Genomic DNA, 13,412 nt, shown 5'->3' on the forward strand with positions numbered 1-13,412 from the left:
TCACTCATTATAGTAGGAATGTCTGGTTCTTAGAGGAGCAGAACCCTTGTGGGCAAGATACCAGCAGACAGGTACTAAACTGCCTTTCAATTTGTCTACAGAGGCCTCTTCTAAGACTGGAGATGGGGAAACTCTGTTCCTGTTAGTCAGCTCTCAAGGGGCCAAAATTCAGATCTGGCAGGTGAAGTCTACCCTCCTCCCCTCTCCTAGAGCAAAGCATCTCTGACTTTTGTGCATTAAAAGGAAGCAAGTCTCTGTCTTCGAACAGCTTGGGGGGTCAGACTCTTCCCCTCAGCTACAGAAGGGCTGAGGGATGCTGAGGGCAACCCTGCTGGTCTCTTGTCTCCTCTGAGCCAGGAACTGCCTCAGCATTGTTAGCATCCAGGACTCAGCATGGTTTAATGCCCAGAGCATCATGTGGGCCCCAAGGGAGCTGACCACAGGAAGATCAAGGATGCAGGTCCTCTGAGTCTGTGTAATCAGTGAGGGTACAGGGTGAGGTCCCCACCTAACGCAGGGCATGGTGCCCAGGAGATGGCAGGACCCTCACATCTTCCCTGCAACTTATTTATAGCCTCGCCATGGTAATTTGTGGCAATCACAGTATTTAATTCTGTAATCACACTGCAAGCAGGCATCCAGCCCAGTGAGGCTGGGGAGCCTGCCAGGTCTCAGGGAGGGACTTGGGGGCAGGGCAGGAGTGTGGAGGTGGTGATGTCCCCATCAGCTTCTGGCCCCATTGTGTCAGCTGTGGCCCTGGCTCTTTGCCCCACCCACCCACCCCGATGCACCCTGGATCATAGTAATAATAACAGTAAACAACTACTAACACTTAGATAGCACTTACCATGTTCCAGGCCCTGTCCTAAGCACTTTGTATATATGGGTTCCTTTATCCTCATCATCCACTCTATAAGGTAGCTTCTATTATTATGCCCATATTCCAGATGAGGAAACTGAGGCACAGAACTCACACCTGGTAAGAATCTACATTTGGGGACTTCCCTTGTGGTCCAGTGGTTAAGAATCCACCTTCCAATGAAGGGGACGTGGGTTCAATCGCTGGTCAAGGAACCCAGATCCTATGTACTGTGGGGCAACTTGGCCCCAGTACCACAACTATTGAACCTGTGAGCTCTAGAGCCCACATTTCATAAGAGAAGCCTGCATGCTGCATCAAAGATCTGGTGCAGCAAAAAAAATAAATAAATTGAAAAAAAAAAAAAAAGAGCCTACATTAGTATTCAGGCATTCTGGCTCCAAAGTCCACGGTCTCAACTAGGTCTCTCCCAGCCCCAGAAGTGAGGGGTCTCCCAGGCTTCCCACCCATGACCTCAGCTCTGTCAGGCTCATTCCTCCTGGTCCAGCTGCCCCAGAGCTGCGCACACGAGGATGCATGGACTACGAAGCATGGTCGCTTCATCCCGGGGAAGTGACAGTCAGCGTCCCTTCTTGGGGTTTCCCACTAGCAGACTGTTTCAAGTGCAGGGGGAAGAGGTCTTGGGGACATCAGTCTTCAAGGTGTCACTTATCATTTTGTGCTCCTGTTTTTTTCTCCTGGAGAAAGGAGATTGTCATACTGCCTCATTGGGAAGTTCCTGTGGAGGTCAGGGGGATGGGAAGGGAACCACTTTGTCAAGCATCGTCTTCCACTAAGTGTGGGGCAGCTCTCTCAGTCTTAATTAGTTGTGTGGTTTGGGGCAAGTGATCTTGGTTGTTGGAGCCTCAGTCTTCTTATCTGTAAAATGGGGCTAATAAGAAGAGGACCACAGCTCAGAGGCTAACTGTGGAGGCTATATGAGATGGTACCTGTAAAGCTCATAATGCCTGGAACATAATCAGTGCTCAGTAAAAATGCGCCCTTTACTGGTGTCTTTATTATGATCCTGTCCTGAAGACGGGCTGCAGGCCTCTTTTAGCCAAGCCCAGGGCGAGGTCTACAGGATGTTAGAAATAAGGCAGAAGAGCCTGAGCCACTGAAGGAGCCTGAGTAAGTGCTGGGCAGAGTCCAGCCTCAAAACAAGTTTTTTTTCTTCCTCCTTCAAGGCAACCCCCTCCATCATCGGGGAAACGATTTCCTGTCTGTTTGGGCAGCAGCTCCAAGCTCATAAAGCAGTTACCCTTAGACCAGAGTTGTGTCCTTGAGGACACAATATTTCAGAAATGCACTTCCCGACTAAGCAAAGCTTCTCACTTGGAATTCTTTGCAGAACACCCTCCCCTGGGGCCAGAAGCGGCTGATATGTTGTTGACTCAGACATGTGTTGGCCAGGGCTCTCACCCCCATCCACCAGAGGGTTGCCCGCAAAGCCCCTGGGAAGTCTGCTCTCCAGACGTGACTCCTAGTGGGTGCTGCAGTCTCACAACAGGGGGTGGGGGTGGAGTGGGAAGGAGAAAGGGCCATCCGGTCTAAAACCCGCTGCTTTAGCGGTGAGTGAGTTCCCAGTCATTGGAGGCAAACAAGTGGCTCACAGTCCAACCATGTGGTTCAGCCACACAGAGGAAACAGTACCCTTCTCATGGGAGAAAGGAGAGGCGGCGTGGATTTCTCCATGGTTGGCATCACTGGGTGGGCCGTGAGGGGGCCATTGGATGTATTAAAGGCCTCTCTATACCTTAACGTCCAGGGCAGTGGCTTTCAGAAATGTGAGTGTTAGGTCAGACAAACTGTTCCGTAAGGGGTCAGATAATCCTCTGCCAACTGTAAGGACTCTGTGATGACCAGTTAACTCTGCCACTGTGGCACAGACAGCCACAGACAATACATAAATGAAAGAGCTGGCTGTGTCCCGATAAAACTTTATTTACAAAAACAGATGGCGGGCCAGATTTGGTCCACAGCTTTCATGTAAAGAATCCTGCACGTACATAGAGGAACAGGAGCTCAGGCAGTGCTGGATGCTCAGAAGTGCTTCCTGGAGGAGGAGGTGGCTGCTGAGAGAAGCAAGGAAAGATTCTTGGCAGTGGTGGCCCCGAAGCTCGTGGGTGACAGCTCGTGTGGTCCTAGATGCTGGCTTTGCCTCTCGGAGGCTCCACCTCCCCAGGACCAGGGTCCCATCATTTAAGGCTTTGCAGTCACTTTGAGAGCTTCAACCAGATCTTTAAAAAGTATTTTATCCAGCATCCCCAGTTATTTTCAGACAATGCTTGGTCCAAGTTTCCATCCGTATCTGGGAGTCACGAGATGACACTCATCCTGCTGCTGAAGTTACTGGGGAGGAAGAAAGAGCGGGAGAATTCCCTTCTGGGACAGCCCTCATGGCCTCAGGGACCTCATCATGTCCTGCCTCCCTGCCGGCCTCCCTTTCCGAGGAGGAGAGAGGTTTTCGCTTGTTTTGATGTAGGAAGTGGGGACTGGGTGGCGTGGCCCTCCCAAGCTCTGGATGCTATCGTTCCAGTTCTCCTGGGAGCCCAGGCCATGGGCCAGCCAGGGCCCAGGGGAGTGTCCAGGCTCTGTGAGGGGGGCCTGGAGATGCTGAGTCCTCCATTCCCCGCCCTACAGGAGAATTGTACCGGGTTTCCTTGAGAAGACAGAGGTTCCCAGCCCAAGGAAGCATTGAGATCCATGAAGACAATGAGGTGGGTTTCTGGGGATGTCTGGGCCGCCTCTGGGGTCAGAAAGCTAGGAAGAGTCCCTAGCCAGTAGACAGGCCAGCCTGTCTTCACCCAGCTCCTCACTGGACTTTCTGTGTGACCTGGTGCTGGTCTCTGTCCCTCTCTGGGCTTCCCTGGTAAAGAAGCCACCTGCCAGTGCAGGAGAAAGGTTTTTGATCTCTGGGTTGGGAAGATCCCCTGGAGAAGGAAATGGCAATCCATGCCAGTATTCTTGCCTGGAGAATCCCATGGACAGAGGAGTCTGGTGGGTACAGTCCATGGGGTCGCAAAAGAGTCAGATACGATTGAGTGACCAAACACACACTGTGCTTCTTTGGGCCTCCAGCCCCCATACGTATAAGAAGAGCTTTTTGGGACTCATCCCACTCTGACGTGGAGGGGCTTGCCCTCCTGGCAGCCCATGCCCCTCCCTCTGAACACACAGGAGGTGCCGTCAGAGTCCCCTGTGTGTGTGATTCTCTGTGTGCCCCCTGCCTTCCCTCCCCACCCCACCCCACCCCACCGCCTGTCTCTCTCTCTATCCTGATTGATGTCCCCCTCAGGAAGGCTGCCCGCAGCGCTCCTGCAAGACGCACGTCCTCCTGCTGGTGCTGCACGGGGGAAATGTCCTGGACACGGGCTTGGGGGACCCATCCTGCAAGGTGGCTGACATCCATACCTTCAGCTCCGTGCTGGAGAAGGTCACGCGCGCCCACTTCCCCGCAGCCCTGGGCCACATCCTCGTCAAGTTCGTCCCCTGTCCCGCCATCTGCTCGGAGGCTTTCTCGCTTGTCTCCAAGTGAGTTCCTTTCTGCTTGTTCTGGCTGGCTGGGCCGGGTGAGGGGTGCCTAAGCAGAGGGGCTGCCCCAGCCACATGGGCAGGTGGGTGCCTGCCAAGGCCTCCCTGGGATGTCAGATCCTGACTGACCACTAGCATCACTGGAGGAGAGTGATCAGCAAGAATCTAAGGGGATTACCACGCACCGAATTCTCTTCTGCCTGGGGCTGGGTGGCGCTGGTGCCCCGCGATAGATAGCTCAGACTCCCTTGCTGTGCTCAGCAGGCCCTGGTCTTGTTGGCCCAGATAATGAAGCTGAGGCATTGAGAAGTTAAGCAGTTTCCTCCAGGGTTACGCAGGGACCCAGGAGTCAAAGCCGGACAGCCCCACTCTTGAGCCACACAGTCAGAGCCAGTAGAGATGTATGCCCTGACGGAGGTGGCACATGGCGTTGTGGACACTCAGAGAGAAGGCCAGAGAGGCTTCCTGGAGGAGGTGATTTTTGAGTGTGCTTTGAGAGTAGCGTAACCTGGTGAGGGCATGGGCTCTTCAGTCATCCTGAGCTTGAGTTCCAGCTGTGAGACCTGGGTTGGGGGTGGGGTGGGGAGTGGGATGGGAAGGGCAGGAAGTTGTTCAACCTCTCCCTGTCCGTTTCCTCATCTGTAAAGTGGGGATGATCACAGTATATCAACCACGTCTTAGAGTTTTCGTGAGAATTCTGTGTGCTGATATGTGTGAAGCACATGGCAGGGCACAGGGATTGGCTGTGACTTGCGTCACCATCCTCGTTGGAGCGCTGTCCATTGGCAGACAGTGGGCCGGGGCGGGAGAAGGGAAGCCCACCGGCTGGAAGCGAGGCAGTGTGCTCTCAGGGCCTAGGCCCCTCATCCAAACCTGCCCTGGAAACTCTGCAGGACAGACTGAGAAACCGGGGGCCCTTTACCTCCTTTCACAGCCTCTGCAAAGAGGCGCCCCCTTGGGGAGGGTAGAAAGGGCCCCCAGCCTGGTGCCATCTCCCTAGGGAGATGGAGAAGGGGCTCTGTGTCAAGTGTGGCTGTAAGGAGAGGGGCTCAGCTCCTCTGGTTGGCGAGTGGGAGCACCGGGAGGACGTGCAGGGGTCTCATATATCCCCTCTGAGAGAGAAAGGAAAGTCTCTTCTGCCTTCGAGATTCATCTGTGTTCCCAGAACACGGGCTGGGCAGATCTCTATCAGAGCTGGAAGGAAGGAGATTAGCCCAGGAAGGAAAATGTATTTCCCCAACGTGGTTAATGGCCCAGATCCCGGGTGTGATTTTTGTTAAACTGCTAGGCGGTAGGCCTCCCCCTGGGGCGTCTGAATCCGGAGGGGAGGAGCCCTGGAATCTGCATCCTGACTCCCTCTGGGCTTTGGCTCGGCAGCGGGTTTGGGAAGCTGAGCTGAATGAAGGCTCTGTCTGTCACACTCCAACAGTCGGAGTTAATTGTGTTCCTTCACAATCAATCTCAGTCCCCCAGCAACCCCCTCGCCCCCAGGATATCTGACCTCCAGAGCTGGGTCACCCAGTCCAGGCTCGATCCCCAGGAAGACAAATGGCCCATGGACACTGGAGGGGCCAGCAAGTGGGAGCCCAGCGCTCCCCCAGGCAGCATCTTGCCTGGGCCATCAATCAGCCCTAATCACTGCTGGGAGGGAGCTCTTTCTCAGATAATTAAAATCTCTCCGGCTGCAATTGAGGGCTGTTTCCTCTAATTTGTGTTTTTTTGGAGATGAGGAATGGCTGTCAGGCTGGCCTTGTGCAGCAGGGGATCTTTGTCACCTGCCCAGGGTGCCCTGAGCCCTGTCACCTTCCGCCGTTTCCGTCAGATTCCCACTGGGATCAGTGTTGGGTCCTGGGTCAGCCTGAGCTTGGACTCTGGGGGAAGGGCAGGCTCTGGGGAGGGGGTGTACAGTTCCCCCCTCTGCTGAACCTCCCAGCCAACTGGGCGCAATGCCCCTGGGGACAGAGGCAGGATGGGTGAGGGTGCAGGCAGGCACGGGCCACTGGGAGCTGGTCCCAGAGGAAGCTGAGCTGCCCAGAGAGGGGGGGGCAGAGAAGTGAGGGAGCCCATGCAGGGGCCGACAGTCAGTCCACTTGTTGGGGGATGCTGCAGGACAGTTTCTCTCAGTCCTTTCTGAGGTCACAGACCTTTCTGCAAAGCCCATGAAGGCTCTGGATCCCCTCCTCAGAAAGACAGACATGATACCATACATGCAGCCGCATGGCTGGTGTGTGAGCCCTATGCCTGGCACACCCTTTCTCCTCTTTCTAGCTTCCTTAAAGACTTTCTTGAGTCTAGATCAAACCTCACCTCCTCCAGGAAGTCTGCCATGATGACATGTTCCCACCCCCTTTTGGCTGCCAGGTGGCACTAGTGGTAAAGAACCCATCTGCCAATGCAGGAGACACAAGAGATGTGGGTTCGATTCCTGGTTGGGGAAGATCCCCTAGAGGAGGGCATGGCAACCCACTCCAGTATTCTTGCCCAGAGAATCCCATGGACAGAGAAGCCTGGCAGGCTACAGACCATAGGGTCGCAAAGAGTCGGACACGACTGAATCAGCTTAGCATGCATGGATATGGGATCTTAGTTCCCCACCTGGGATTAAACTCTGCAGTGGAAGCATGAAGTCTTAACCAATGGACCACTGGGGAAGTCCTGACATACCCCTATTCTGACCCACACCAGTGGCCTCCTCCATAACTGGTGTGTCCTTTGAGGTTGCAAAGAAAAGGGCAGAGAGCCCTGCTGTCGTGGAGACTCCAGGGGCCACATGATGGCTGGCATGGGATGGACACACAGGGGAGTCCTCACAGGCTAGCCACTCTCCCCACCCAGGGATACATTGCTGGTGCTTCGTCTCCTGCCTGGGTCCTCCTCAACAGCCCCTGACCCCAGGGCCCAATTTCTGGTCAGTGTGTGCTCTCTTTCGCCCCGTCCACAACTCCAAACCCACCCTCCTGCCTGGTCCCAGGTGGACTTACCTTGGCCTCCTGTCTGCAGCCTGAACCCATTCAGCCACGACGTGGGCTGTCTCAGCAACAGCCAGGACCACGTCCCTCTGGCCGCCCTGCCCCTGTTGGCCATCTCCTCCCCACAGTACCAGGATGCGGTTGCCACTGTCATCGAGCGAGCCAACCAGGTGTATGCGGAGTTCCTCAAATCCCCCGATGGGATTGGCTTCAGTGGGCAGGTAGGACAGCCTGCCCTCACTTCCCTGACCTGGTCCCTGCCTGGAGAGATGCTGGGACCTGCCAGAAGGATCTATATCAGGCTGCTGTGCAGCCCTAGCTTCTGACATCCTAAGAGGCTTTTGAGATCTTTGGGTCTGTCCTCACTTTACAGATAGGAAAACTGAGGCCAACACCTGAGCTCTGATTATCAGCCCATGCTGATCTGTGACCCAAGTCTGATCCTGACTGTAGCCTGGTTCCCATCCTCAAGCGGACCCTCCCGTCCCCATGTTTGGACTCTCAGTGCCTCCCCGGGACAGGCTCCTTGTTCCCCTGTGGACCGGCTGCCGGCACCCTGGCTGGGCGTGGGGCAAGGGGGGTGGCGGCGGGCAGGCCTGCAGCCCCAGCTCTGCCTTCTGCAGGTGAGTCTCATCGGGGACTGCGTAGGGGGCCTCCTGGCCTTCGATGCCATCTGCTACAGCGCGGGGCCCACGGGTGACAGCCCGGACAGCGGCAGCCGGAAGGGGAGCTTCAGCAGCACCCAGGTGCGGGCCAGATGGTGGGGTGGCAGAGGGGATGTCCTTGGGAGGCCCCCCTGGGGAGCAGGGCCTCTTGTGGGGGAGCAGTGTTAGCCCTGGTTGGTGCTGTGACATCCAGGTTGCAAAGTGTTCACAATCCTGCAAGAGTGGTGGGAGATTACTATCACAGGTGAGGAAACTGGAGCTCAGAGAAGGCTCTTTTAGCAGCAGGTCCCCAGAGAGCTCTCCAGAGTCCCGCTGGATCGCTGAGACCTTTTTTTTTAATATATAATTTTAAAAAGTTGATATTTTGTATTTTCATTTTTTAAATTCACTTCAAGAAATTTGCTGGGGTTTTTTTTGGCCGTGTGGCAGTAGGATCTTAGTTCCCTAACCAGGGATCGAACCGGTGCTCCCTGCAGTGGAAGCGCAGAGTCTTAACCACTGGAAGGTCAGGGAAGTTCCTCCAGTGAGCCCTTTGGACTTAGGGGACACCCCGGTGCCTAAAATCCTGTCGTTTTTTTTTGCTTGTGTTGCGGCTCCCATGCCCCTTTTGGAAGAAGTACTGCCTCTTGCATCCTAGGAGAAGGGGGTTCATTTGTCCTGGGGCCCCAGAGTGACCGCAGTGCCCTCCTACCCTCTGCTCGGCCCCCAAGGACGCCCCGGTGGTGGTGGAGGAGGAGTGCAGCCTTGCGGGCAGCAAGCGGCTCAGCAAGAGCAGCATCGACGTCTCCAGCACCTTGGAGGATGAAGAGCCCAAGCGGCCGTTGCCTCGGAAGCAGAGCGACTCATCCACCTATGACTGCGAGGCCGTCACCCAGCATCACGCCTTCCTATCAAGGTAGCCGCTCCTTGTGCCTGCCCCGCCACCTTCCAGCAGAGCGTCCAGGGGAACAGAGCCTCAGCCCAGCGTCATCTGGGAGGCCTGCTATGGGGGGCCAAGGGACCAGCACTGAAATGCTGAGACTGAGGCCACTCCCCATGGACCCTGCACAGAGGCCTGGGACTCTGCATGCTGAGCCTGCCAACCCCACCCACTCAACTTGCAGAGAGATGGGACAGTTGGTTTCACCAAGAGGGTATATGCTGCCCAGCCTACTTCACTGATGGTTTTAAGAATCTGGTGAAAGAACAGAAGTAGGTGGGTTTTGCATTTCTAAGTATTGTGTTCTTGGTATTTCTCAAATGGGCCAGCAAAGGCCAGGTAGGTCTGGAACTTTCCATGGATCACACAACCAGTTACTGAAGAGCCGGGGTCTCCCAGCGCCTGGCACCAGTACTCTTTTTTTTTTTTTTTTAATTGAGGTATAGTTGCTTTACAATGTTGCGTTAGATTCTGCCGTAAGCAATGCACTTTTATTCAAAGACCAGCAAGGTCCCTCCGTGGAACTGCCCACCCTCTAACTTTCTAGAAGGAGCATGTTAATGGACACTGGTTAAATGAACCTGTTGCTGTTCAGTCTTTCCAACTCTTTCTGACCCTAAGGACTGTGCAGCGTGCTAAGCTTCCCTGTCTTTCATCATCTCCTGGAGTTTGCCCAAACTCATGTCCATTGAGTGATGCCATCCAACCATTCATTCAGGATTCATATGAGTATTGAACATATAAGTACAAGTGAGAAGAAATGCCTCTTTTCTTCTCCCCTTTCTCCTCAGTTCTCTCCTCCCATCCTCCTTTTCTATCCAAATGATAAGTAGCACCAGGTCATCACAACATTTGGAAAATGTATCCTCTCACCAGGGCGAACACTTTGGCGTTATTAATTCCTTTCAGTACATTTTTTACATGCTTTGCTTGTGAAAGTGAAAGTGTTAGTCGCTCAGTCATGTGTTTGTGATCCCATGGACTGTAGCCTGCCAGGCTTCTCTGCCATGGGATTCTCCAGGCAAGAATATTGGGGTGGGTTGCCATTTCCTTCTGCAGGGGATTTTCCTGACCCAGGGATTGAACCCAGGTCTCCTGCATTCCCGGCAATTTCTTTACTGTCTGAGCCACCAAGGAAGATTTGCCTGTAGGTTTACCTAGAGAAAAAAAAAAAAAAAACTCTTATATTATGGTCTTTCACCATATAATGAAAAATATTCTTAATATAAATATTCTGATAAATATTCTTAATAATGTTTTATTAAGTGAATGGATGATATCTTGCACAGTCCCAGCAACTGGACACTTTGGCTTTTTTCCAATTCTTTATGATTAGAAACAGCAGTCTGGAAACATCTTTGTGCATAAATGTTTAGGTATGTATTAGGGCTATTTTATTCAGATGGGTTCCTGGAGGAGGAATTATTAGGTCAAAGGCTCTGCATATTTAAATCTCCAACTATTCAAAAGCCCTCTGAAAGATTATTCTTGAGAGAAGAAGCTACATTTCAAGTCAGGTTGCAGGGTAAAATCATAACATTTCTGGTTCATCCTTGAAAAATCCTTTAAGAAAGCCCCACATTTGGAGAGCGATGTGAAGTTGGAGGCTGTCAGTGGCTGGTCCAGTGCAGCCAGCTCTTCCCTCTGGTGTAGGGACAGATGGCTGTTTCTCTGGCAATTAAGTAGTTGGTATGTGTTTAGGGACCATGCTGTACGTGAAATATGAATTGTTAAACAGCAGGGTCGTCATTCTCACTGCAAGATGCTCCCATTGCAAGAGGCAGAGGGTGTGTGGGGATTCAGATTCAACTGCCCAGACCCTGGCCCACAGGCGATGGGGGACTGGCACACATTTCGAAGGTTATTTCTAAAATTCCCTTTTCCCTCCAACTTGTGTATTTTGGTGGAATTTGCATTCCATTAGTGGATTCATGGGGCTTCCCAGGTGGCTCAGTGGTAAAGGATCCCCCTGCAATACAGGAGATGCAGGTTCAGTCTCTGATTTGGGAAGATCCTCTGGAGAAGGAAATGGCAAGCCACTCCAGTATTCTTGCCTGGGAAATCCCATGGACAGAGCAGCCTGGTGGGCTACAGTCCACGGGGTTGCAAAAGAGTTGGCTGGGACTTAGTGACTACAATAACAAAAATGTATTCATAGATCTTATGCCACTGGGTTTTCTGAAACCCTGAGCGGTACCTAAATGCAGCTGAAAGTTTCGGGAGGTGCCCAGTTTTCCTGCCTATTTTTGGCAGCCTGCTCTGGATATGCACATCAACTTGAGCTCTTTGAGGCAATGGGTGCCTGGGATGGGAACCATTGGAATTCTGTGTGGCTCAGGTTTTGCTCTTTAAGCTTGGTTTCCTCTGTGAGCTGGAGGGGAGGAGAGACCAAGCTGTTTGCATCTGTGTCTGCGGGTTGCCTGGAACACGAGTTACCACGAAAGCCCTCATCCTGGCAGGACCGATGTCGCCCAGCTGTCCAGCCAGGCTGGGCTTCTCTGTTGGGCAGGAACTCACAGTGTGGCCATCACAAGACCAGCACGATGGGGCAGGAGGCTTAGGTTTCAGGTGCTCAGTCCGTTTTAAGGAAGACAGTTTTATTGGATCACAGTCACACGGGTTTATTCACGTATCACCCGCGTGCCATGTAGCAGTGTGAAGTAGATGTGATGGAGGCGATTTGGGCCCCAAAGTCTGAAATATTTACCATCTGGCCCTTTACAGGAAAAGTTGGCTGACTCCTGCCTTAGCCAAATGTTGGCCAGGCCTTGGTGGCAGATGCTGAGACGGTCACCAATTTGTGTTGGTGATCAGGCAAGTCGGTCCCAGGCCGAGCCCTGCCTCAGAGACCGAGCACTGGGCGCTGCAACTCGGACTTCAGGCTGCCTGCTCGGTGCCCGCTCCTGCGTGCTCGTTGCTGGGCAGTCGCTCAGTCAAGTCCGGCTCTTAGCGACCCCACGGACTGCAGCACGCCAGGCTTCCCTGTCCTTCACCATCTCCCAGAGTTTGCTCAAACTCATGTCCATTGAGTCGGTAATGCCATCCAACCATCTCACCCTCTGTCACCCCCTTCTCCTGCCCTCAGTCCTGCCCAGCATCAGGGTCTTTTCCACATCAGGTACCCAAAGTACTGGAGCGTCAGCATCAGTCCTTCCAATGAATATTCAGGGATGACTTCCTTTAGGACTGACTGGTTTGATCTCCTTGCTGTCCAAGGAACTCTCAAGAGCCTTCCCCAGCACCGCAGTTCGAAAGCATCGATTCTTTGGCTCTCAGCCCTCTGTATGCTCAGTCCTCCCCCTAACCTGCACTCCCCTGTCTTCCTCCCTGGGCCAGCATCCACTCCAGCGTGCTGAAGGATGAAGCCGAGTCCCCGGCGGCTGGGGGCCCCCAGGTCCCCGAGGTCAGCCTGGGCCGCTTGGATTTTGAGGTGTCTGACTTCTTCCTCTTCGGCTCGCCCCTGGGCCTGGTCCTGGCCATGCGGAGGACGGTGCTGCCCGGACTGGATGGTGGGTGTGATGCTGGCTGGGGCCTGAGATGCCTTTGAGTCACTAGGCCACTGTGTCAGGGCCTGGAACTGGGGAGAGTAGGGGTGGGGAGGACCAGAGAATTAGGGATAGATGGAAAGAGAGGCAAGGAAGAAGAAAGGGGCGGGGGCAGGAGGGAGAGTGGGGCAACTTCCCTGATGGGGCCAAGGTGAGGCAGCCCCAGGTGGATTTCACTCCCTACCAGAGGCCCCATTGCCTGGTTATCATGCTTTCTGGGAAGAGAAACCCTACTGTGCCCACCCGCTCCTTCCCCAATGCCCGGGTTGGCCCCCTGCAGCCCGGTCGGTCTTACTGCCCCCTGCAGATCCGCCCCCCTCCACCTCAGTGCCTCTGCTCGCAAGGTCCCCACAGCCTTGAATGACTTCCCCTATTCCTCTGAAATACTTCCAGAGGTGATTTGCACCAGAAGATGGTTTACAATGGCTCTGAGGATATAAGAGGCTGGAGGCCCCTGGGAGCACAATGGATCAGGGATCCTCCAAATTCTTTTGTCCCAAAGGTTACCAACAAATTGCGCTACGACTGTTGATCGCAGATACAAAGTCGGGGGTGGAGAGGCTCTGATAGAAGTAAGGGAAACAGGCAGAATCCCACAGCTGTGGTTAACGTTGCTAAGGAAACCTAGGGTTCCCGGGATGCTGGACGGTCCAGTGCCCTGACTGAGACGGACAGGGCGGCGAAATGATGCGATGCGGCCTCAGTGGAGACACCTGCTGGTCAATGGGAGAAGTGTTCGGCCGGCTCTGAGACTAAGTTTACTTACCACCCCAGGTCTGGGAATTGAGCTGGGCTGAAGGAAGAGGCGGCTGATCCTGAGTGAAGGACCCTAGGTCTGCTTCATAGATCAGGTAGCAACTAAGTGACAGCCAGAAATGAAAGGAGTTTGATCAATGGAAATAGTGGAGGACGTCCTGCTAA

The 13,412-nt window shown here is 53.8% G+C and overlaps 1 protein-coding gene across 1 annotated transcript in view; it reads left to right on the plus strand.

Annotated features, from left to right (window-relative positions):
- The window catches only part of PITPNM3 (PITPNM family member 3), a 90,840-nt gene that overhangs the window by 63,992 nt on the left and 13,436 nt on the right, over window positions 1–13,412 (plus strand). The window contains exons 7-12 of the mRNA XM_052657884.1: window positions 3,503–3,579; window positions 4,158–4,393; window positions 7,394–7,583; window positions 7,986–8,108; window positions 8,738–8,922; window positions 12,283–12,455. Of these exons, the coding sequence (XP_052513844.1) occupies window positions 3,503–3,579; window positions 4,158–4,393; window positions 7,394–7,583; window positions 7,986–8,108; window positions 8,738–8,922; window positions 12,283–12,455 (984 nt within the window). The remainder of the gene's footprint in view (window positions 1–3,502; window positions 3,580–4,157; window positions 4,394–7,393; window positions 7,584–7,985; window positions 8,109–8,737; window positions 8,923–12,282; window positions 12,456–13,412) is intronic.

Source organism: Budorcas taxicolor, chromosome 19 (genome assembly GCF_023091745.1).
Source record: "Budorcas taxicolor isolate Tak-1 chromosome 19, Takin1.1, whole genome shotgun sequence".
NCBI lineage: Eukaryota > Metazoa > Chordata > Mammalia > Artiodactyla > Bovidae > Budorcas > Budorcas taxicolor.